Source organism: Trachemys scripta, chromosome 3 (genome assembly GCF_013100865.1).
Source record: "Trachemys scripta elegans isolate TJP31775 chromosome 3, CAS_Tse_1.0, whole genome shotgun sequence".
Taxonomy (NCBI): Eukaryota; Metazoa; Chordata; order Testudines; family Emydidae; genus Trachemys; species Trachemys scripta.
The window spans coordinates 105,934,898-105,960,515 of NC_048300.1; the positions used below are offsets into that span (position 1 = coordinate 105,934,898).

A 25,618-nucleotide genomic window follows, 5' to 3' on the forward strand; every position below is an offset into this window, starting at 1 on the left:
GTTTATGATGTTGCTAGAAACTCTTCTTGGCATTACTGGGGAACAGAATTCCTTAGTTTACTACCGTGAAATAATGTTAATTAAACTCCCAAACTCTAATAACATATATATAGCATGTGTTTACATTCATGTATATGTGCGTATGCATGCACACACTAGCATATGGGATGTACCTTCTCAGGCCAAACTCCATCACTTTCATTCTATTGTACACCAAGAACTGTGCACCAGTTTGCTGGCATAAGGAATAGCATGTAGAGGAGAGTGTGCAGACTGTAATGTGACATCTTTTTTTTTCTTACACATGTATATTTATGATAATAAATACTGGTTTAAATAAAAAAAACCCAGAAGTATTAAATAACAATTATCCATAATAAAGGATTAATACAGTTCACTAAACTGGTGTTGTTTTACCTGTTTTTCAAATCTTTCAATGCTTTGAGGCACAGATTGTTCAGCAAACCTCAGGACTCCTCAGCACGATGCTATTATATTTCTCTTAATCCTAGCCAAGTATGTGTAGAGGGTATGCACCTCAGTGGATTAATATTACAATCAGAAACATGTCTGCAGGTATACACTCAGTGGCCTACTGGCAAGCATGCTAAAACGAGGATGGTGTCAATGAGTTTGTGTCACTCTTTTACCTTGAGGTCTGGCCAGCTTCACAAAGTGTTGCATGTTAAAATCTTTATAGCATCAACCAGTTTGGGTTTCCTGATGCTGTAATGTCTCTCCTGGAAGTATGGGCAGTACCTAAAGGAACAAAGATCTCCGAGATGATGCGTAGAACTGTGCAATCAGTGGTGGATTAGCCACTGGGCCAATGAGGCCCATGCCCTGGGGCTCCGGCCAATTGTGGAGGCTCTGGAAAAATGAGTGCCCTCGCACCCCGACCCGCTCTGCCTCCCTGGTGCTTCTGCCAGGAAGCGGGGATGGTGGGGTGGAGGCTTGCCCTGCTCTGAGTGCCTGCCCAGTGCTCCTGCTGGGGAGCAGGGGAAGCCTCTGCACCTCGACCCTGCTCCCCGGCAGGAGAACCAGGCAGGCAGAACAGGGCAAGCCTCCCCACGCCCCAAACCCCAGAAGTGTGGGGGAGGTGCGAAGGGCGGGACTGCAGGCGGAAGGCATGGAGAGGGGCCCCCACTTACTGTAGCCCAGGGCCCCACAAAACCAGAATCCGCCTGTGTTTGCAATACAGGGGAGTGTCATATGTTTGAGGTTTTCATTGTGCAAACCTCTTATCAAGGTGCTTAAACTGTTGAATGTAAACTCCATAGCACAAATATCCAATATTACTTAGAATTTTTGAGAATCTTAAGATTCAAAAGTATTTAGGAAAAGATTCGGCCCTTTTTTCTTTTTTTATCATTGGGCCAAATTCTGCTATCTCTTATACTGGTGTACATCTGGATTAACTCCTCCGAAGTAAATGGGGATTGTTCTGAATTTATGTTATTGCAACTGAGAGTAGAATTAGACCCATTATTTTTAATGTTAGGTGTTAATCAACTAATCTGAAACACAGGTCTGCAGATGTTCATGTCACTTTGTTTAAATTTTCTTTTCCCCCAGGACTGGCTGCATTGTAATACTTTTGAAAAAGTTACTGTCGATGATCCCAAATCATGAATTCATCCAACCTCTGGAGTCCACAGAACGTGCAGTATTGCTTTGACTTTGTTAACAATTCATGTCCTAGAAATGTAAGGTCTACAATCAGTCTTTGGGCAATGTACATCTTCATGGTGGGAGCAATAGTGCTCACAATGGGTGGGAATATGCTTGTGATCATTTCCATTGCTCATTTCAAACAGCTTCACTCTCCAACCAACTTCCTGATCTGCTCCATGGCAGCTACTGACTTTTTGCTTAGTTTCATGGTTATGCCCTACAGTATGATCAGGTCTATTGAGTCATGCTGGTATTTTGGAGACCTCTTCTGCAAACTCCATACGTGCTGTGATATAATGCTCTGTACCACCTCTATTTTCCATCTATGTTTTATCTCTGTTGACCGTTACTATGCAGTTTGTGACCCTCTGCATTATGTCACCAAAATAACTATCCCTGTGATAGTATTATTTTTATTAATTAGCTGGACTGTCCCATTCTTATTGGCTTTTGGCCTAGTTTTCTCAGAGCTGAATATTGAGGGCATTGAAGAATATGTGGCTTCCATTGACTGCAGTGGTTTCTGTGTCTTCATACTTAACAAGCTCTGGGGAGTGATGGCTTCTCTTATAGCCTTCTTTTTCCCAGGCACAGTGATGGTGGGGATCTATGTCCACATATTTACTGTGGCAAGAAAACATGCTAGACAAATTGCTAAAATCCCCAGGGCAATAAAATGTGTCTCTGAAATGAAAAACAAAATCTCCACAAAAAAAGAGAACAAAGCAACTAAGACTTTAAGTATAGTCATGGGGGTATTTGTTTTTTGTTGGCTGCCTTTCTTTATTCTTACGATAGTTGATCCTTTTATTAACGTCTCAACACCTGAAGACTTGTACAATGCCTTCCTCTGGCTGGGATACTTCAATTCTACTTGTAATCCAATCATTTACGCTTTATTTTATTCTTGGTTTCGCAAAGCATTTAAAATGATTGTGACTGGTACAATCTTCAGACCGGAATCCTCTACTCGTACTTTATTTCCCACAAATACTTAGTTAGCCAGGTAGGGCTTTTATGAATGGATTAGCATTAATAGCATATGCTATTTCTGGAGATCTTTTAGAATAGGTCACATAGGGCCCTATATATTGACAACATTTACAAGAATCTGCACATAGACTCATAGACTCATAGACTTTAAGGTCTGAAGGGACCATTATGATCATCTGGTCTGACCCCCTGCATGCTGCAGGCCACAAAACCCTTCCCTGGACTCTGCCGTTGAAGTCCCCAATCCTGTGTTTTAGTGGCCTCAATCGGCAGAGACCCTCCTGCTAGTGATCCCTGCCCCATGCTGCGGAGGAAGGCAAAAGACCTCCAGAGGCTCAGCCAATCTACCCTGGAGGAAAATTCCTTCCTGACCCCAAATATGGCGATCAGTAAGACCCCGAGCATGTAGGCAAGAGTCTCTAGCCTGACCCCTGTTGGCCATTATACTATTTACGTACCGTTGCTTGGTTTTCCTTGGCTACTATGTTTTACCATTAAACCATTCCCTCCATAAACTTATCTAACTTAATCTTAAAACCAGACATGTCCGTCGCCCCCACCATTTCCCTCGGAAGGCCATTCCAATATTTCACCCCTCTGACGGTCAGAAACCTTCATCTAATTTCAAGCCTGAACTTCCCCACAGCCAGTTCTCGTGTCCACATTAGTACTAAGCTGGAATAATTCCTCTCCCTCCCTTGTATTTATCCCTCTGATATATTTGAAGATAGCAATCATATCCCCCCTCAGCCTTCGCTTTGTCAGACTAAACAACCCAAGCTCCTCTAGTCTCTTCTCATGCTTTTTGGAGAAACAGTTACGTGCTGGCTGCAGCTTCCCGCAGCTCCCATTGGCCGGGAACGGTGAACCACTGCCATGGGGAGCTGCCGGGGGCTGTGCCTGCGGATGGTCAACATCCTCAAAATGTCTCGCAAAATGTCTCATGGTCCACAATCAGCTTACCCTGTTGGGCCGCATGTGGCCTGCAGGCCGCAGGTTGTCCACCACTGCTCTATCGGTATTGTTTAAGGATTAGCATGCTATCTTAATGAGCTGTCTGTCTAGATAGTAGGAAGTGAGAGAACCGTCTGGCAAACTATACAGTACATTCTGTCTAGCTATGTTCCTGTATACACAGTGATCGTTTTGACAACTACACCACAATATAATTTCTGTCCAAGTACCAGTTTGAACCTCCAAGTAAAGTATTTAAGCATTAATTTATCTAGTTGCCCATGTTTGAAAATGGACGCCACCCTTACTCCAATTGAGAGTATCTTTCTCTAGTTCTCAGCATGAATAAGGGTAACAGGACTAAGCCCAAAGTATTTTCTCTGGTTGAAAAACTGATCTTTATCTACATAGAAGCTACCTAAGCTAGTCCCATACAACCAGTGAAAGAGTAACTAAGTCTCTAGCGGGAAAGTGTTCTGAATATTCATTGATTCAGTGTTCTGTTTGGGTTGTAGCTGCTGAGAAATCACCTCCTTCTCCATGCATTACCAAAGTAGCTGAGATCAGCTGAGAACCTTATGAGTCCCAAAAAACATGTGGGGGCTCGGTGGATGCCATGGGATGCTGTGAAAGGCCAAAATTATCACTGGGTTCAAAAAAAGAACTAGATATGTTCCTGGGGGGATAGGTCAATCAATGGCTATTAGCCAGGATGAGCAGGGATGCAACCCAATGCTCTGAGTGTCCCTAGCCTCTGTTTGCCAGAAGATAGGAATGGACGACAGGGGATGGATCACTTGATGATTATCTGTTCTGTTCATTCTCTCTGAAGCACCTGGAATTAGCTACTGTTGAAAGATCAGATACTGGACTAAATGGACCTTTTGTCTGACCAAGTATGGCTGTTTTTTGAAGTGGGGCATTTTTGAAGGAGGGCAGATGGTGGTGCCTAGGTTTGTTCTCTTTTACCGTCCAATCCAAAATCCACCTAGCCCCTGCCAGAGGACAAAGAAGACGTCTTGTGGAGAAGGGGTAGTGCTAGTTCATATCTGTCATACTAATTTTGTACTGATTATGAAACTATGTATCTTCATCCAGAGACAACAATGATAAGATAAAGTTTAAAAACTGGGAAAAAATTAAAAAACGGATAAAATGTCTTGTATTTAAGGCCCTACTTTATTTGTGATATTGCAGAAATTGCAGCTCCTGCAATATTAGGCTTCCCCTGCAATTTTATCAGCCACTGGGGGCTGACAGTGGGAGCCTCTGGCTGCTGATAGCCCCACTGTCAGCCCCCAGAGGCTGGTGACCAGGGTTCCCGTCGTCAGCTCCGCGCATGGCAATGCTTCTGTATAACCCCTCTCCAGAACATCCCCTTTTTTTCCCTGCTGCCCCTGACATGGCTCCTGACCCTGGGGAGCCAGGAAGGAATGCAGCGAGGCTGGTTATACTGGCCTTTGTATACTTAGACATGTAAGGCTTGATTAGAGATAGGAGCTGCAGAGAGTTAGTTGTAGCTCCCCGATCTGGAGCTGCCCATCTCCAGTGCAAGTTATTTCTGTACAGAGATATTAAGCCACTGGAGGATTGGACATAATGGGGCTCTGCCCCCACCCCCACTGCACCCTCCCTCTCCTTATGCCAGGCATTGTGGGGAGGGGGCAGTCGATGCAGGAGGCAGCTGTGCTACCCTTGCCAGCTTTGTGCCAATGCAAAATTTCCTTGTTTAAAGGGAACTCTAGGCTGGCCATTTCCAGAGACTTTAAGGCCACTTTGTGCTGCTTACACTTATGGAGGACAAAGCAGACTGGAGAAGCTGGTCTTTTAGTCCTTGTTATTCAGGAAGTCTACCATTTTGCCCTTAATGTGCCATGCCACTAAGCATGTTAGCATCTTCTTTTTTCCCAGATTCAAAGTGACTTTTTAAAATAATTTCAGTGTTTAGTTTATACAGGGAGTGTGATTTGTCAGATGTATAACAATGTTTTAAAAAACCTTGAACACTGCTCAAGACATCAGACAGAGCTCAGGGAATAGACCTATAGAAGCTGTTTTTCTTTGAGGATTCACATGTGAGATTCATGTTCCCTCAGCAGGAAAATGCAGCAAAACAGCAAAGGGAATGAGTGAGCTCTGGGGAGAGGATATAATGGGTGTCTCATTAACAAACAGTCTTTTTGCAGAGTTTTCATGATCTTAAACACCCATAATTAATCTGACTTTTCTTAAGAACTTTTTGACTAAAGCTGTTTCACATAGAACTCTGTTAAATTCTGGCTCCCAAATAACTGGCAGAATGAGTACTTTATTATTATACAATAAGACCTTGAGTCCCAAGAATTGCCTGCAAAAGAAAGAGAATGCTGCATGACAATCTCTCTCCCGTATCTTTTGTATTTCCTCTGCTGGTCAGATTTCTGTAGTATTCGTCTAGCTGCTTGCATCCATAGCTGATGTGGAAGCTAACAGGCAATGCCAGTGCACTCATAGGCAGCAACTTCCTCTCTACCTCCCACCACCCGAAGCCCTCCCTCACTCCCCCTTTCCCCCAAGTCCCCACCCTGCCTCTTCCCACCCCTGCTCCACCCCCGCCCTGACTCTTCCCCGCCTCTTTCCGCCCCTCCCCCAAGCACGCCCCATCCACACTCATCCCACACCCTCCCAATGCCTCCTGCCTGCCGGGGAACAGCTGATTGCGATGGGCGGGAAGCACTGGGAGGGAAGCAGAGGAGTTGATCAGCGGGCTCGCCAGCGAGCAAAAAGTGCTGGAGGGAGCCAGGGGCGCTGGCTGCCAGTGGATGCTAAGCACCTGCTAATTTTTTTCCATGGACATGGAGTTGGAGCCTGTGAGTGGACCGCTACCTCCTCCACTCCGTGCTTGCAGATTGTTTTTTAAAACTGTACTCTTTAAACATACACAACTGCTACCTATGCAGGCTAGAAGAAAATTAAAGAACACCCAAGCAATCTAAATACCTGGGGTATGAATCCCTGGCTGAAAATATCACAAGAACAAGTTTTCTTTTCACCTATGTGTTACTTACTGTTTTGAGTTCTAATTCAGCAGAACAACTTAAGTGTTTGTTTAACTCAGTAGAACCGAACCTTGTGTTCAAAGTGAAGAACATGCTTTAGTGCTTTGCTCAGTAGGGATGGTCTCCTGAAGTGAGGCCTTGGATAGAGATAGGGATACAGTGAGAACAGTTTGCCTTGTGGTATTTCACTACTTGTATGTCTAGTTGTGGCTTGAATTTAGACGTGCAGAGACACATGGTTTTATACCAATAGAATAAAAACCAGCAGGATCTTATTAAGAGGGATAAGGCAAAGATGCCACATTTATTGTAAATATACTGATAAAGCAAAAGATAAAAGTAAACAACATTGTTTGACTACTTATTTCTTATAGACACACACACACATATATATATATACATAGAGAGAGAGAGGTTCATTCACACAATCATTCATTCAAGTTCTGTCTAGGTGTTATAGTTACCAGGCTAGAAGTTGCTCATGCCAAGTTACTGGCCAGGTATCTTGGTCATGAGGATGGAGCCGAGTCTGTGTCAGGTGCACCTGATGCTCCTGGAGGCTGGCAGCAGAACCAGAGACTCAAAGTCATCAGTCTTTAGAGTCCATTCTTATCGGAATTAATTCCTATGTTAGTCTATGGGAACTGTTTCATCCTGCTGTTGCTGACTCAGAGTGGCACATTCCTGGTGGCTCCACACTGTCCAAAGTTTGTGTTTCTCATCCTTCTAGGTGATGGGGTGGATCCCAGTTTACCCTCAGGGGGTTGTCTGGTGGTCCTACTTGACACATTCTTCAGCCGATGGATACTCCCTTTCTAGGCTGGCACCTCCCTAACCATTTATGTGCATCAAGCATTCATCAACATACATTTCATATCTTAACCATATTTTAATTTACTGTCTCCACCACTTTCAGTGTGTGTGCTAATTCATTTGAGACTCCCGGCCCTTTAATCACAGAGGGTGGGGATCTGTCCTAGGAGCCGTTGAATGAAGTGAAAGTCACTTAACAGCTTATAGTGTTTGTTTACATTGTATCAATTACTTCAAGAACAAAGTCAATTAACTTGTTTGTAAGTTTTACATAGTAATACAGTATCTTTCACAGGATAGATATAATCAATGGTTTCTACAGACAGTAGCTTACAAGTTTTAACAGAAGACCCAAGAGATTTTTGTACTTGGTGAAACTGTTGGATTTTAAAGTGTGGGGGACAAATTATGAGGGGGTCACTGTCACTTGGGGGAATCACTGTTAGTCCTTCTTTTATATCCCTACAATGGTGAGCACGATCATTCAAGACCCTTCATAATGTTTAGGGGGTTGAAATGGTCAAAGGTTGAGCTGTGAAAATGGAAAAAGGAGAACGAGACACTTATAATTTCTAGCATATTTTGCCCATCCATAAATGTAAATCACCATCTTTAGATTCCCTTTCTCTTATGAGGCATTCCCCTGTTTTAGAAGTCATTAAAGTAGTTCCTTTTTTCATTTATTTCAATTGAGACTTAATTATTATAATTTAACATCTACATTGCAATAGAACATAGAAACCTCTCAGAAAGATTAGGGTCCCATCAACACTAGAAAATAAGGGTTTTCCCTCATGGAAAATATCAATGAAAATGAAAAATCATTCATTTTGGTTGGAAAATGTTTGGGTTCTTTGCTACTCTAATGCCTCCTGGACACTCTAGTTCAAGTGCCTCAGGCCCCATTCTCCTCTATAGGTTGCGCTCCCTTGTTGGACTACATCTTCTGTGATGTGTGTACCACAGTCTCCGCTCTGGCTGAGTGGAGGTTATATAGCATGAGAGTGCCATGGTCACGGTGCATTATGGGAGATGAAGTCTGGCTGTGGAAATTGGAATGGAGTGTGGAGAGAGGAGAATTGGAGTGTTAGGTACTGGAATTACAATTCCCATGAGGCACTGTGGCAGCACTTCAGAACTGAAATATTTTGGACTTGGGATGAAATATTTTCACTTGTGGCCATTAAATTTTTGGATGAGAAATTGAAAATTTCCACTGAAAACAGGCACTTATTGCAAAAAATATGTCTTTAGCCAAAAACCCAGTTTTCCAACAAAAAGCAGTTTTGACAGATTATTTTCTATCAGCCCTACTCAGCAGAGTAAATGACAGCCCCGTTCCATAAATCTTATAAGTTATCATTTAAAAGACCTTCCATGGCTTTATATTCAACATATTTAAGTAGTTGTAAAATTCATCCTCCCATTTCCAATGTGGCTGTGAACCAAATCAAATAATCTCCTCACCAGGTTGTTTATGCATAATTTTTTTCAGTTGCAGCAGCAGAATGAAGAATTATAGAGTGAATCTGCCAAAGTAAAGACACGATAGGAGACTTGTAAACTCACCAGAGACAGCTACAGGTCTTCTTTGTTGTATATATACTAGCAGCATCCCAGTTAATCGGATCGGAACAGAGGGAAAATTTCAAATGCATTTTCATTGAGAATTGCCACAAAGGAGTCTTATGGAGAAAAAAGCAACCAAACAAGCATTGTAAGGTAATAAGAAAAAAATTATGCACATTTTACAGATAAGCTCTAAAACTGTTCATTGACTTGGATCAGAGGATTTTCTAACTGAAATCAAACACTGGAAACAAAAGCAAAAATCCCAGCCAAAAATGTTTTCTATGAAAAGATGAATTATAGAGAGAGATCAGGTAACCATATTTTACTCCCATGTAATGATGTAACCAGCTGCATTTTGTAAAGTACTAGAAGAACTGCAATTTATTTGATTTTCCAGTCACAATAGTGGAATGACTGTATGACAAAGAGTTTTCTAATGATTCTTTCAGAGGACATGATTGTCTCTGTATCATAAAATAATTTGAACCACTATGTAGAATAAAGAAATCAATTGAATCTGAAAATGTTTGGCAAGATCATTGAGAAACTGTCTAGAGATGAACAGCTGGATCATCTTCAATAATTATGCTATTCCAGTGACAGATTAAAACATCTGTAAATGGTATTAGTGAGCTGATAATTACCAATGTGAGGACTGCAGGGCTGGGCTAGAAAGTTTGTTTTTCATGTGTTTGCAGTCTCTGAGAGTTTACTTTTACAAAATCTGTTACTGAGCAAACATTGTGATATTTCTTATGCATGTTAATGTCATATATCATTTCAACGTACTAAAGGAAGATAATATACTAAGCTCCTTTTCTGTAAACACTCTTATTCACATGTGGCTAGACCTATTGATTTCAGTAGTACTGTTCATTGGAGTAAAGTTATACACATGCTTAAATGCTTGTAGGAATAAACTTCATTAGACATAAGGGCTAATATTAATTCCATCAAAGTCATTTTTAAAACTCTCAATGACTTTAATGGGGTAAGGATTTGGCCTTCAATAGACACTATACTTTCTATATCTTTGGTGTAAAAAGTAGAAAGATCACAAAATGTTAAGCATACACACAGCATAATTGTCTTTTGGGGGAATTCATACTATAGGGTTATTTATATAAAATACAGATTATAATGAAGCTACATTTTGGTATCAGCCTGGTATACCTGATGTAAACCTGCAATATGTTTATAATGGAAAATGTTCATATTCTTATCATGCAATGGAGTTTCCAATGGATTTTAGAAAAGTTTGCCAAAAAGCTTTCATGTACTCTTTGGTTCAGAAATAGCTTAATGAACCTGACAAGCTGGGAGAAATAAAAGAAAAGCAGGAATATGTGAGGGACAAATAAAGGGATAGATAAAACAGGAGAAGGGATATGGACCTATAGAATTGAAAGGAGGAAGAAATGGGACTTGCAGATGGGGCAGTTTGTTTGATTAAAATCTGTATTCTATTGAAGAATGAGTCCCTGATGTGTACATAATCTAAGCATCTAACTAAATTTGGAGACCTTCTAGCATGAGAAACTCCCAACAACTTGAGTCTTGTGGTTTATGATGTCACCAGGAACTCTTGTTGGCGTTATTGGCTGTCATGGAGTCTGAGGGAGACAAGGCCCTGCACCCCCGGCTTCCTGCGATTCACCATGACTCTCAGCCAGCCAGTAACACAGAAGGTTTATTTAGACAACAGGAACACAGTCCAAGACAGGTCTTGCAGGTACAGACAACAGGACCCCCTCAGTTAGGTCCCTCGGAGGGGGGGGGGCAAGGAGGCCAGAGCCCCATCTAGGCTCCCCTCCATTTTCCCAGCCAGCTCCAAACTGAAACTCCCTCCAGCCATCTCACTTAGCCTCCCCCCATCTCCTCCCCCAGCCTTTGTCCAGTTTCCTGGACAGAGGTGTCACCTGGCCTCCAACCCCCTTCCTGGGTTCTCATGTTACGTGTTCAGGTATCTTCCCCCAAGGAAAGTCTCCCATCCCCCCATGCAGACAGTCCCAGCAAAGCTCCCCTGCAACCTTCCCAGGCCAACACTCCCCACTCAGCATTCAAAGAACACATTAAGAACATTCCCACTTCGTCACACTGGCAGAATACAATTCCTTATTTTACCACTGTGAAACAATATTGATTAAACTCCAGAACTCTAAGAACATATAGATAACGTGTACATTTATGTATATATGTGTGTGCACACACTATCACACATCAGGGCCGCCCAGAGGGGGGGGGCAAGTGGGGCAATTTGCCCCAAGTCCTGGGCCCCACAGGGGCCCCCACGAGAATATAGTATTCTATAGTATTGCAACGTTTTTTTTTATGGAAGGGGCCCCCAAAGTTGTTTTGCCCCAGGCCCCCTGAATCCTCTGGGCGGCCCTGTCACACATAGTCGCCACTTTCAAACTCCATCACTTTAACTCTATTACAGTAGAACCTCAGAGTTACGAACATCAGAGTTACAAACTGCCCAGTAACTCACACACCTCGTTTGGAACTAGAAGTACATAATCAGGCAGCAGAGACCCAAAAAAAGGAAATATTGTACAGTAGAGTACTATGTTACATGTAACCTACTAAAAAGAAAGATTAAAAAAAAGGGTGTGCAGACTGTAAGGTGACATATATGGTTTTTTTCTTCTTACACATATATATCTGTAATAGTAAATACTGGTTAAATAAAAACAGAGTCTAAAATAACAATTATCCATAATAAAGGATTAATACAGTTCATTAAACTGGTGTTGTTTAACCTGTTTTTCAAATCTTTCAATGCTTTGAGGCACAGATTGTTCAGCACACCCAAATGACTCCTCAGCACGATGCTATTATATTTCTCTTAATCCTAGCCAAGTATGTGTTGAGGGTAAGCTCCTAAATGGACTAATATTACAAAGAGAAACTTGTCTGCAAGTATACACTCAGTGGCCTACTGGCAAGCATGCTAAAATGAGGAGGCTGTCGTTGAGGTTTTGTCACTTTTACCTTGAGGTCTGGCCAGCTTCACAAAGTGTTGCATGTTAAAATCTTTATAGCATCAACCAATTTAGGTTTTCTGATGCTGTAATGTCTCTCCTGAACGTATGGTCAGTACCTCCAGGAACAGAGATCTATGATGTGATGGGTAGAACTGTGGAAATCAGGTGAGTGTCATGTATTTGAGGCTTTCATTTTACAAAACTCTTATGAAGGTGCTTATAGTGTTGAATGCAAACTCCATAGCAAAAATATCCAATATTACTAAGAGTTTTTGAGCACCTTAAGATTCAAAAGAATTTAGGAAATGATTCAGCCCATTTTTTTTTTGTTAGCATTGGGCCAAATTCCGCTATCGCTTATACTGGTGTAAGTCTGGAGTAACTTCTCTGAAGTAAATGAGAATTATTCTGAATTGATGTTATTGCAACTGAGAGTAGAATTAGGCCCATTATTTTTAAGTTTAGGTGTTAATCAACTAATCTGAAACACAGGTCTGCAGATGCTGCTACTGTTCATATCACTTTGTTTATTTTATTTTTCCACAGGACTGGCTGTAACTTTTGAAAAAGTTACTGTCGTTAATCCCAAATCATGAATTCATCCAATCTCTGGAGTCCACAGAATGTGGAGTATTGCTTTGACTTTGTTAACAATTCATGTCCTAGAAATGTAAGGTCTACAATCAGTCTTTGGGCAATGTACATCTTCATGGTGGGAGCAATAGTGCTCACAATGGGTGGGAATATGCTTGTGATCATTTCCATTGCTCATTTCAAACAGCTTCACTCTCCAACCAACTTCCTGATCTGCTCCATGGCAACTACTGACTTTTTGCTTAGTTTCATGGTTATGCCCTACAGTATGATCAGGTCTATTGAGTCATGCTGGTATTTTGGAGACCTCTTCTGCAAACTCCATACTTGCTGTGATATAATGCTCTGTACCACCTCTATTTTCCATCTATGTTTTATTTCTGTTGACCGTTACTACGCAGTATGTGACCCACTACATTATGTCACCAAAATAACTATCCCTGTGATAGTATTATTTTTATTAATTAGCTGGTCTGTCCCATTCTTATTTGCCTTTGGCTTAGTTTTCTTAGAGTTGAATATTGAGGGCATTGAAGAATATGTGACTTCTATTGACTGCAGTGGTTTCTGTGCACTCATATTTAACAAGCTCTGGGGAGTGATGGTTTCTCTTATAGCCTTCTTTTTCCCAGGCACAGTGATGGTGGGGATCTATGTCCACATATTTACTGTGGCAAGAAAACATGCAAGACAAATTGCTAAAATCCCCAGTGCAATAAAATGTGTCTCTGAATTGAAAAACAAAATGTCCACAAAAAAAGAGAACAAAGCAACTAAAACTTTAAGTATAGTCATGGGGGTGTTTGTTTTTTGTTGGCTGCCTTTCTTTATTCTTACGATAGCTGATCCTTTTATTAACTTCTCAACACCTGAAGACTTGTACAATGCCTTCCTCTGGCTGGGATACTTCAATTCTACTTGTAATCCAATCATTTATGGTTTATTTTATTCTTGGTTTCGCAAAGCATTTAAAATGATTGTGGCTGGTACAATCTTCAGATCAGATTCCTCTACTCTTACTTTGTTTCCCACAAATACTTAATTAACCACGTAGGGCTCTTCTGAATGGATTAGTATGAATAGATGCCTATGCTGTTTCTGGAGATCTTTTAGAACAGTTCACATAGTGCCCTACATATTGACAACATTTACAAGAATCTGCACATGCTTTTGGGGTAACTCATTTGTAGCGTGTCTCTATAGGTATTGTTTAAAGATTAGCATGCTATCTTAGTGACCTGTCTGTCTAGATAGTAGGAAGTGAGAGAACAGTCTGGGAAATTATACAGTACATTCTGTCCAGCTATGTTCCTATATACACAGTGATCATTTTGACAACTACTCTACAATGTCATTTCTTTCCAAGTCCTGTATCTAAGCACTAATTTGTTATCTAGTTGCCCCTTTTAAAAAATGGACTCCCCAACATTGTGGGCCCACTAACTCCACCCTTACTCCAATTGAGAGTATCTTTCTCTAAGGCCTGGTCTACACTACGAGTTTAGGTCCAATTTAGCAGCGTTAAATCGAATTAAGCCTGCACCCATCCACACAATGAAGCCATTTTTGTTGACATAAAGGGCTCTTAAAATCAATATCTGTACTCCTCCCCGATGAGGGGAGTAGCGCTGAAATCGACATTGCTGGTTTGAATTAGGGTTAGTGTGGATGTAATTCGACGGTATTGGCCTCCGGGAGCTATCCCACAGTGCACCATTGTGACCACTCTGGACAGCAATCTGAACTCAGATGCATTGGCCAGGCAGACAGGAAAAGCCCTGCGAACTTGTGAATTTCATTTCCTGTTTGTCTAGTGTGGACAGCTGATCAGCACAGGTGACCATGCAGAGCTCATCAGCACAGGTAACCATGTAATCCCAGAATCAAAAAAGAGCTCCAGCATGGACCATACGGGATGTACTGGACCTGATTGCTGGATGGGGTGATGAATCCGTGTTATCAAAACTCCATTCCAAAAGACGGAATGCCAAAACATTTGAAAAAATCTCCAAGGCCATGATGGACAGAGGCCACAACAGGGACTCAACATAGTGCCGCGTGAAACTTAAGGAACTGAGACAAGCATACCAGAAAGCCAAAGAATCAAACGGACGCTCCGGGACAGAGCTGCAGACAAGCTGCTTCTACACTGAGCTGCAGGCAATTCTAGGGGGAAGCCGCCACCACTACCCCACCCCTGTCCATGGACTCCAATGAAGGGGTATTCTCAGTCGCCATGCCTGAGGATTTTGTGGCCGGGGAAGATGAGGAGGAGGAGGACAAGGTTGAGGATAGCACACAGCACACCGTTCTCCCTGACAGCCAGGATCTTTTTCTCACCCTGACTGAAATACCCTCCCAAGGCGGTATCCCAGACCATGAAGCCGTAGAAGGGACCTCTGGTGAGTGTACCTTTGTAAATCTAAAACATGGTTTAAAAGCAAGTGTTTTTTAATGATTAATTTGCCCTGAGGACTTGGGATGCATTTGTGGCCAGTACAGCTACTGGAAAAGTCTGTTAACGTGTCTGGGGATGGAGCGGAAATCCTCCAGGGATATCTTCATGAAGCTCTCCTGGAGGTACTCTAAAAGCCTTTGCAGAAGGTTTCTGGGAAGAGCAGCCTTATTCCATCCTCCATAGTAGGACACTTTACCATGCCATGCTAGTAGCAAGTAATCTGGTATCATTGCATGCCTGGCAGCATATGATCCCAGTGTTTGCTGGCATTCAAGCAACATCCGTTCTTTATCTCTCTGTGTTATCCTTAGGAGAGTGATATCGTTCATTGTAACTTGGTTGAAATACGGGAATTTAATTAAGGGGACCTTCATAGGTGGCTGTTTCTACTGGGCTGTTTGCCTGTGGGTGAAAAGAAATCCTTCCCGCAGTTAACAAAGCGGTGGGGGAGGGGGCCATTGGCGCTGAGCTGTTCGCGTTTGGCTAGCAGGGATCTTCCCTGATACCAGCCATGTGGTTGGGAAAGGGTTAAAGCGATCATCGCAGAGAAAAGATGCGGGCGGGGGGTATTAGTTTGGTTTCTGCTGCTGCATGTTAACACGAAAACCGCAGCCCTAAATGGACAACTCAACGGGCTTTGCTTGGTATGGGAAAGGAGAGTGCTGCTGTTATGAAGGTTGCAGAAGCCAAAAGACTATGGTTTACCATGGCCGTCTGCAAGCCGAATTCTGTTGCCTGGCGTGTTTGATCTCTAACACCAAAGCCGCAGGCACTCAATATAAGATGCAAAAAATGACCTTGTACCGAAATCACATGTACTATGTAATGTGAATAGTGTTGTTCACCGTGAAAGAGTATACCCATTGTTCTGTAAAATGTATCTTTTTAAATACTTCTCTACCTTTTTTTCCTCACACAGCTAGAAATGTTTCAAGCCTCCCTCCTCCGTCCCAAAGGCTATCTCAGATAAGGTGGCCAAAAAAATGCATGCACGATGAAATGTTCTCTGAGCTCATACAGGCGTCCCACACTGAAAGAGCTCAGCAGAAAGTGTGGAGGGACAGAATAGCACAGGACAAGAAAGCGGCCAGTGAACGTGAGGAGAGGTGGTGGCAGGAAGATCAGAGGAGGCAGCATGCAATGCTGGGGCTACTGTTGGAACAAATGGACATGATCCGGCATCTGGTTGAGGTTCAGGAATGTCAGCTGGAGAGACTGCCACTGCAGCCCCTGTTTAACCGCCCTCCCTCCTCCCCAAGTTCCATAGCCCCTCCTCACCCAGACACCCAAGAACGTGGGACGGGGGAGGCTCCGGGCACCCAACACTCCACCCCAGAGGACAGAAGGCTGTCATTCAACAAGTATGGAAGTGGCCTTTTCGTTCCCTCCTCCCCTCCTCCCACACCCCACCCAGGCTACCTTGTGAGTTATCTCCCTATTTTTATAATCAATTAATAAAGAATACATGGTTTTTAAATGATAGTGACTTTATTTCCAAGCTGTGATCAAAGTGGGGAGGGAGGTTGGCTTACAGAGAATTAGACTCAACCAAGGAAGCAGATTTTCATCAAGGAGAAACAAATAGAACTGTTACACGGTATCCTGGCCAGTCATGAAACTGGTTTTCAAAGCTTTTCTGATGCGCAGTGCTTCCTGATGTGCTCTTCTAATCGCCCTGGTGTCTGGCTGTGTGTAATCAGCGGCCAGGCAATTTGCCTCAACCTCCCACCCTGCCATAAACGTATCCCCCTTACTCTCACAGAGATTGTGGCGCACACAGCAAGCAGCAATAACAATGGGGATATTGGTTTCGCTGAGGTCTGAGCGAGTCAGTAAACTGCTCCAGCGACCCTTCAAACGTCCAAATGCACATTCTACCACCATTCTGCATTTGCTCAGCCTATAGTTGAACAGCTCCTTACTACTGTCCAGAGTGCCTGTGTATGGCTTCATGAGCCAGGGCATTAAGGGGTAGGCTGGGTCCCCAAGGATAACTATTGGCATTTCAACATCCCCAACAGTTATTTTCTGGTCTGGGAAGTAAATCCCTTCCTGCAGCCATTTAAACAGACCAGAGTTCCTGAAGACGCGAGCATCATGAACCTTTCCTGGCCATCCCAAGTTGATTTTGGTGAAATGTCCCTTGTGATCCACCAGTGCTTGCAGCACCATTGAAAAGTACCCCTTACGGTTTACTGGCTGCCTTGGTGGTCCGGTCCCAAGATAGGGATATGGGTTCCTTCTATCGCCCCACCACATTTAGGGAATCCCATTGCAGCAAAGCCATCTACTATGACTTCCACATTTCCCAGAGTCACTACCTTTGATAGCAGTAGCTCAGTGATTGCGTTGGCTACTTACATGATAGCAACCCCCACAGTAGATTTGCCCACTTCAAATTGATTCCCGACTGACCGGTAGCTGTCTGGCATTACAAGCTTCCAGAGGGCTATCGCCACTCGCTTGTGAACTGTGAGAGCTGCTCTCATCTTGGTATTCTTGTGGTTCAGGGCAGGGGAAAGCAAGTCACAAAGTTCCATGAAAGTGCCCTTACCCATGCGAAAGTTTCGGAGCCACTGGGAATCATCCCAGACCTGCAACACTATGCGATCCCACCAGTCTGTGTTTGTTTCCTGGGCCCAGAATCAGCGTTCCATGGCATGAACCTGCCCCATTAACACCATGATGTCCACATTGCCCGCACTTTGAGAGAAGTCTGTGTCCATGTCCTCATCATTCTCGTCACTGTGCTGCCGTCGCCTCCTGGCCTGGTTTTTCAGCTTCTGGTTCTGCATAAACTGCACGATAATGCATGAGGTGTTTACAATGCTCATAACTGCTGCGGTGAGCTGAACAGGCTCCATGCTTGCCATGCTATGGCGTCTGCTCGAGCAACCAAGGGAAAAGGGCCTGAAATGATTGTCTGCCGTTGCTTTCATGGAGGGAGGGTTGACTGATGACATTTATCCATAACCACCCAGGACAAATTTTTGGGAGCATTGGGAGCCCAACCCAGAATTCCAATGGGCAGCGGGGACTGCGGGAATTGTGGGATAGCTACCCCAGTGCACCGCTCGGAATGTCGACGCTTGCCACGATACTATGGACACACACCGCCGAATTAATGTGCTTAGTGTGGATGCATGCACTCTATATACAATCTGTTCCCAAAAATCGACTTCTGTAAAATCAGAGTAATTTCGTAGTGTAGACATACCCTAATTCTCAGCATGTATAAGGGTAACAGAACTAAGCCCAAAATGTTTTCTCTGACTGAATAACTGATCTTTATCTACATGCAAGCTACACAAGCCAGTCTCATACACACCAATCAATGAGTAATTAAGTCTCTAGCGGGAAAGTGTTCTGAATGTTTGTTGATTCAGTGTTCGGTTTGGGTTGTAGCTGCTGCACTTGAGAAATCACCTCTGTCTCTATGCATTACCAAAGTAACTGAGATCAGCTGAGAACCTTAGCAGTCCCAATGAATATATTGGAGCTCAGAGGATACCAGGGGATGTTGTGAAAGGCCAAAAGTATAATTGGGTTCATAAAAAGAACTAGATATGTTCTTAGGGGTCTGGGTCCATCAATGGCTATTAGCCAGGATGGGCAGGGATGCAACACTCTGCTCTGAGGGTCCCTAGCCTCTGTTTGCCACAAGATGGGAGTGGACAACAGGGGATGGCTCACTTGATGATTATCTGTTCTGTTCATACCCTCTGAAGCACCTGAAATTGGCCACTCTTGGAAGACCAGATACAGAACTAGATGGATCATTGGTCTGACACAGTATGGCTGCATTTTTGAAAGAGGGCAGATGGTGGTGCCTAAATTTGTTCTCTTTTACGGTCCAATCCAAACTCCACCTCTTTATGCTGGCTTCTGTCAGCAGGGCAAAGAAGACAAAGAAGACCTTTTGTGGTGAAGGGCTAGCGCTAGTTCATATTTACCATACTAATTTTGTACTGCTTATGAAACTATGTTCATCCAGAGACAACAATGATAAGATGAAGTTTAGACTCTGGGAATAAATAAAAAACTAATAAAATGTCTTGTATATAATGCTCTACTTAATTTGCAATAGTGCAGACATTGCAGATCCCGCAATATTAGGCTTCCCCTACAATTTGGTCAAACTCCAGGAGTCCTGGGCTGCTGACAGTTGGGGCTCTCCCTGTCAGTCCCCGGCGGCTGCTGGCTGGGTCTTCCACTTTCAGCTCCCTGCACCGCAGGGCTCCTGGAAGAGCCTCTCTCCAGAAGATCCCTTTCTTTTCCCTGCTGCCTCCTAACATGCCCCCTGATCCTAGGCAGCCGAGAAGGAGTGAAGTGAGCCTGGTTATACTGGCCTTGTATACTTTACTCCCCAGGGAATTCTGCACCAAAAAATTAAAAATTCTGCGCACAATATTTTAAAATTCTGCAAAATTCTGCAAATTTTATTTGTCAATAAATAATGTGGAGACTCCAGCATGGCAGTGGGGAGCACATGACACTGGCTACATGGAAGTGGGAGATCACCCTTCAGCCCCGCCCTCCACCCAGGACATGGACCTGATGGTGAGGCTGTACCTGACCCTGAAATAGTGCACTGGCTGGACCTGCCACTGTAACACCCCAGGGCCCTGTCCCTATCTGCTAGGTATACCAGGTGTAGGCAGACAGGCAGGATTCAAGTGTGGAGGGGCTTAGTGTGGGGGGGATCAAGGTGTGGGGTAATCTGGGTGTGGGTAGCTCAGTGGGGGAGTCCAGATGTGGGGGGATCTGGATGCACAGGGGCTCATGGTGGGGAGTCTGAGTGCAGGGGCAATGGGACAGGTTGGGCAGATGGGGGAGCAGCTCCCAGTACAGTGACCCCTCTCCTGGTGGCTGAGGAGCGATGAGGCAGGAAGCAGGGTAGAGGGGTTTGGAGACAGGTCAGTTTTCTGGAGTTGGATTTGACTTGGGTCTGGCTGTTCTGTGTAGGAGAAGTGCACTCCTCCCCCTCCCCCAGCCTAGCTGGGAATAGGAGCTGAGCCCAGTGCAGAGTAGGAGCCACTGGCTGTGGCTGGGAAAGGCCAGGTGTGGGAGGTGTGGGGCTCAGCAGAGGGCTTGGTGGGGGGGATTCTGGTGTGTGTGGGGGAGACACCAGTAGGGGTCTGGATGCATGGGGGATTGGTGGACGGGGGGGGTCTGACCTAGCCCCTGGCCCACTCTCCACCACAGTGATTTGCTGCACCACCAGCTGCTCCAGGTGCCCCAAACCATGTGTCCATGCTTAGGGGAGGGGCACATGACCGCTCTTGTGGCTTCCATTTGCTTCCCCATCAGAAAGTAATTTTTCTGCAGGGAAGCAAAGAAATCTGTGGGGGACACGAATTCTGCATGTGCGCAGTGGTGCAGAATTCCCCCAGGAGTAATACTTAGACATAAAGGGCTTGATTAGAGATTGGAGCCACAGAGAACTGGCTGTAGCTCCCTGATCTGAAGTTGCCTAGCTACTGTGCAAGTTATTTCTGCACAGTGATATTAAGCCAGTGGAGAACTGGACATAAAATATCATTATCCCAGCCCACATTGGACCTTCCCTCTCCTTATGCTGGGCACTTTGGGGTGGGAGCAGTTGATGCAGGAGGCAGCTGTGCTACTCCTGCCAAATTTATGCCAATGCAAAATTTCCTTGTTTAAAGGGAACTCTAGGCTGGCCACCTCCAGAGGCTTTAAGGCCACTTTGTGCTGCTTACACTTAATGGAAGTCAAAGCAGACTGGAGAATCTGATCTTTCAGTCCTTGTTATTCAGAAAGTCTACCATTTTAATGTGCCATGCCTCTCAGCATGTTAGTGGCTTCTTTTTCCCAGTTTAAAAGTGACTTTTTAAAATAATTTCAGTATTTAGTTTTGCTATGGAATGCGATTTCACAGGTGCTTAAAGAATGTTTTTTATAAACTTGAACACTGAGCAGGACATCAGACAGAGCTCAGGGAATAGACCTAGAGAAGCTGTTTTTGTCTGAGGATTCCCATGTGAGATTCATGTTCAGTCAGCCGCAAAATGCGGCAAAACAGCAAAGGGAATGAGTGAGCTCTGGGGAGAGGATATAACGGGTGTCTCATTAGCAAACAGTTTTTTTGCAGAGTTTACATGATCTTAAACACTCATAGTTAGTGTGACTCTTCTTAAGAATTTTTTGACTAAAACTGTTTCACATAGAACTCTTTGATAAATTTTGGCTCCCAGATAATGGACAGAATGTGTACTTTCTTATTATACAGTAAGGTCTTGAGTCCCAGGAATTGCCTGCAAAAGAAAGAGAACACTGCATGACAATCTCTCTCCCGTATCTTTTGTATTTCCTCTGCTGGTCAGATTTCTGCAGTGTTCGTCGAGCTGGTTGCATCCACACCTAACAGGCAAAGCCAGTGCACTACTAGCTCCTCCACTCCCAGCTTGGAGATTGTTTTTTAAAATAGCACTCTTTAAACATACACGACTAAATCATCAGCATAGGATGTATTGAAAGTGCTAGCAAAAATGCCTGTGGATGCAACGCACTCACAACCTCTCCCTCCAACATCATTTGCTCAATTAAGTGGGTATTTGCATACATCAGGTGACGGCAGATCCGTGGGCATGATATTGCAAAAACTGCGTAATGTTCGGTTAGGTATTTTGCATGTGTGCAGATTTTTGTGGGCTCAGCAGCTGAGACACTCTTTGAAAAACTGACACAAAATGTGCCATATTGACTGCACTGGAAATCAGATGCCTCTGTTTGCTCAAACAAATAAAAGATATATATATAAGAAATGTGTAGACCACGTCTCGCCTTTTCCAGAACATAATGCGCAACTCCGCTTTTTTTGTGAAAACCTTCTGTCATAAATATAAAGGGAAGGGAAACAACCTTTATGTAATGCAGTAACATAAAATCCCTCTTAGCCAGAGTTACAGAATCACTTTACCTGTAAGGGGTTAAGAAGCTCAAATAACCTGGTTGGTACCTGACCAAAAGGGCCAATAAGGAAAAAAGATACTTTCAAATCTGGGGGGGGGGGGGCAGAGGTTTTGTTTGTGCTCTCTTTGTTTGTTCCTTCTCTGACTAGAGAGAGAGACCAAGCAGATAGACCATCTCTTGAAAAGATACCTGAAATGATATATCTAAAATTATAGAAATTGTAAGTAAAGGCAAGGAAATGCATTAGATTATCTTTTGGTTTAGCTTATGAATTTTCTCTATGCTAAGAGGGAGTTTTGTTCCTGTTTTGTTTTGTTTATTTTTGTAACTTTGAAGCTAAGCCTAGAGGGGAATCCTCTGTGTTTTAAATCTTTTTATTTACCCTCTAAAGTTACCTTCCATTCTGATTTTGCAGGTGTGATTCTTTTACTTTTTTTTTAATAAAATTCTTCTTTTAAGAACCTGATTGATTTCCAGTGTCCTAAAAACCAAGGGGTTTTGTCTGTGCTCACTTTGTAACCTACTGGTTAGTATATTATTCTCAGGCCTCCCCAGGAAAGGGGGTCAAGGAGCTTGGGAGAATATTTTGGGGAAATGGGGACTCCAAGTGGCCCCTTTTCCTGGATTTTTGTTGAAATCACTTGGTGGTGGCAGCAATATTGTCCAAAAACAAGGAAAGGATTGTGCCTTGGGGAAGTATTAACCTAAGCTGGTAGAAACAGGCATAGGGGGTCTTTCATGCGGGTCCCCAAATCTGTAGCCCAGAGTTCAGAGTGGGGAGGGAACCCTGACACTGTCTCTCATTGATTAGATGGTTTCTTGTCACATGGCTGGGAAGCAGAAAGAGAAAGAAATAAAAGGGGGGGGGAGAAAAACCCAAATGTATAATGGTGAAGTGGACAATTGAAGTTGCTTTGGACAGTTAAGACCTGTCTATAGTTTTGATATTTGCTACCTAAATACAATGGTGATGAAAACTTTAGAAATATCATAGATAGATAATGTGAGGGATTGCAGAGCCACAAAACCAGGCCCATGGGCCCCCAGCCAGTATGCAAATTATGGTCACCACCTACCAGCTTACCAAAGCAGTTGAGAAGAGGGCCAGCCAAGCTCTAGCTCACAAAATCCCCACCCACAATGCTTCTAAACTGGGGGAATCATCTAGCCCCTCTGATTGGCTGGGAAGCAATACTTAAAGCAGAAAAAGGCACAGGAAGCTGTCTAAGCAACTAGATGATTCCCTGGCTGGCTCATATTATGCACACTGCCTACTTGCCTGACTCCTAAGCCCTGCCTTCCTGCCTGTTTCTGAAGCCCCACATTCCCTCACAACTTCCAACCACCAGCCTGGTAGATTGGGAAGGCTACAGTCCTGAAGAGTGCTTCTGGGAACAGGCAAGAATGTCCAGGCTCCTCACCTGATAAATGCTTTCCACAAAAAACACTTTGGAAAGCCCAGACCACTACCCACATATTTGAAGAGGAGGGGGGTGATGTAAGAGTTTGCAAGCCTCAAACCCCGGTGCTCAGACCATGGCCGCCATCCTGCAGCTTATCTGAACCAGTGGAGAAGAAGTCCGGCCAAGCTCTAGCTCACAAAGGCCTTATCCACAAAACTCATTATTGGGGGAGTCATCCAGCCCCACTGATTGACTGGCTCGCACTATGTAAACCATAAATAGGCTCAGGAAGTTGTCTGAGAAACTAGGTGAATCCCTGGATGGCTGCTACAATGGACTCTGTATACTTGCCTGATTCCTAAGCCCTGCCGTCCACCCTGGCTATGGTTCTTGCCCTTCTTAACCCATTCCCCCATCTGTTCCTGGTTCTTTCTTTCCTGCCTTGCTCACCATTCCTGCTTCTACATCTTACCCTGACACTGACTCTGACTTCAATCCCTGGCTTGACTCCTCACTCTGACTCCAGTTCTGACCTTTGGTTTGACTCCTGACCCATCTCTGGATCTGACCTTTGGGTTCGCATCTGACTCCGATCAAGTTGCCAGATGCCTGACTAACCATTAGACATAACTGCCCATGCCGTTGTCCCTACAGATAGATATATACTTAGATAGAGAGGATTATTATTCTGATGTAGATACATTAATACTTGGAATTGGAAAGAGACCTTGAATTCATTTTATATTAAAACGTAGAAGAATGTGAAGATGATGAAACAACAAAGACAGATAGATACTATATTAGTAATCTGATGAGCTATTCAATGCCCATAAAAACCTTTGATATTCTAAACATAATCTCTCTCTCTCTCTCTCTCTCTCTCTCTCTCTCTGTATATATGTCCAGTGTTTGGAATTGACATGGCAGCAACCTTTTTCTCTGGCAGTTGGTAAGCTATGAAAAAAATCACCATTTTTTCATTATGAATTTTTTTATATAGGGCAGAAATTTTCATGTTGCAAAAACACAAATGGAAAACTTCAAATGCCATTGGAAAAATTGTCCAAGGCCTTGCCCTTATAGTCTGTATGAAGAAAGATTTTGGGAAGTTTTTTTCCACTCAAGGTAGAGGACTTAGTATCAATTCTTGAGATCTGCCATGGGGTGTGTACCAGTTTAGAAAGATAAGAACTGGCTCCAACTTCAGCATAATCCCCTCTTAAAGATCCATATAAAAGGTGTGCCTCCCACTTTTACCATGGCAATCTCTCTGTGGGACCTCCACACTTTCTTTCACATTTTTGTTTGCTCTGCTACACGCTGCATTTGGAAAACACTTGGCAGAAGCCAAGGGAATGAGAGGCAAGGGAACATCAAGGGAGTGGGAAATGGGAGTGTGATGTTGTCTAATTAAAATATAACCATGCAAATTATTATTGCTACCACTGTTATATAATTGCAATGAATCTTATACAAAGTGTGACACATGGCCAGAAAGGGTTAAGCATCCTGCAGGCTAACTGACCCAGGATCAACCTGTAGAGACATGTTAGAAATGGTAATTAGGGCCATTCCATGGTAGATAGGCTAGAACTTTGAAGTGCAAACCTGTATTGTTAGAGAATTAGAGGTGATACTAATTGTGAGTGTTTACTTATATCTTAAATGCTAGTCATAAACAGACACTTCCTGTCTGTCACTATAGCTATTGATTCAGAGATCAACAGGGAATATTAACATTTACATGAGTCTTGGGTGAAATAATGTTATTGTCTATATGCCAGTTAAAGTTTGTGATAGACTGCCTAATGGATAAATTGCCTTATGTAAATCCATGTAATTAATTACTGGCAACGCTTAGGAAATGAATCTACTTCAAAAGTCCCCATTATTGCCTATTGTTCAACGAAGAACTCTGAACTGTCACAAGAAGGCCTGAAACTGTATAAAGATGTTTGGGTCCCAATCCTTTTTATCTCAGGACTGCTTGGTGCTTCATGAAAGGGAAGCTTAAGCCACAAGTCTGAGATCCCAGTCCTGACTGGACCACCCTGAATATAAACATTGGACTATAACCTATGAACTAATTCTGAAAGAACTCTGAATCTACAAAGCTCACCATCTCTGCTATGAATCTGAATCTCAAGAATTGTACTCATGTCTGTATATATACTGATCTTTTAACCAATACGCTCT

The 25,618-nt window shown here is 43.4% G+C and overlaps 2 protein-coding genes across 2 annotated transcripts; both read left to right on the top strand.

The window, feature by feature from the left end:
* The first annotated feature begins 1,625 nt into the window (after window positions 1-1,625).
* Window positions 1,626-2,672, top strand: LOC117875620 (trace amine-associated receptor 4-like). The gene has a single exon (XM_034766988.1). It carries the CDS (start codon window positions 1,629-1,631, stop codon window positions 2,670-2,672), a length of 1,044 nt encoding a protein of 347 aa, XP_034622879.1. The 5' UTR covers window positions 1,626-1,628.
* A 9,948-nt stretch (window positions 2,673-12,620) lies between these two features.
* On the top strand, window positions 12,621-13,667 carry LOC117875621 (trace amine-associated receptor 4-like). The gene has a single exon (XM_034766989.1). The coding sequence runs from the start codon at window positions 12,624-12,626 to the stop codon at window positions 13,665-13,667; it is 1,044 nt and encodes a 347-aa protein (XP_034622880.1). The 5' UTR covers window positions 12,621-12,623.
* The last annotated feature ends 11,951 nt before the right edge of the window (window positions 13,668-25,618 follow it).

Bases quoted from the DNA above. Each gene is read 5' to 3' on its own strand.
- LOC117875620 (XM_034766988.1), top strand. From the start codon at position 1,629: ATGAATTCATCCAACCTCTGGAGTCCACAGAACGTGCAGTATTGCTTT.
- LOC117875621 (XM_034766989.1), top strand. From the start codon at position 12,624: ATGAATTCATCCAATCTCTGGAGTCCACAGAATGTGGAGTATTGCTTT.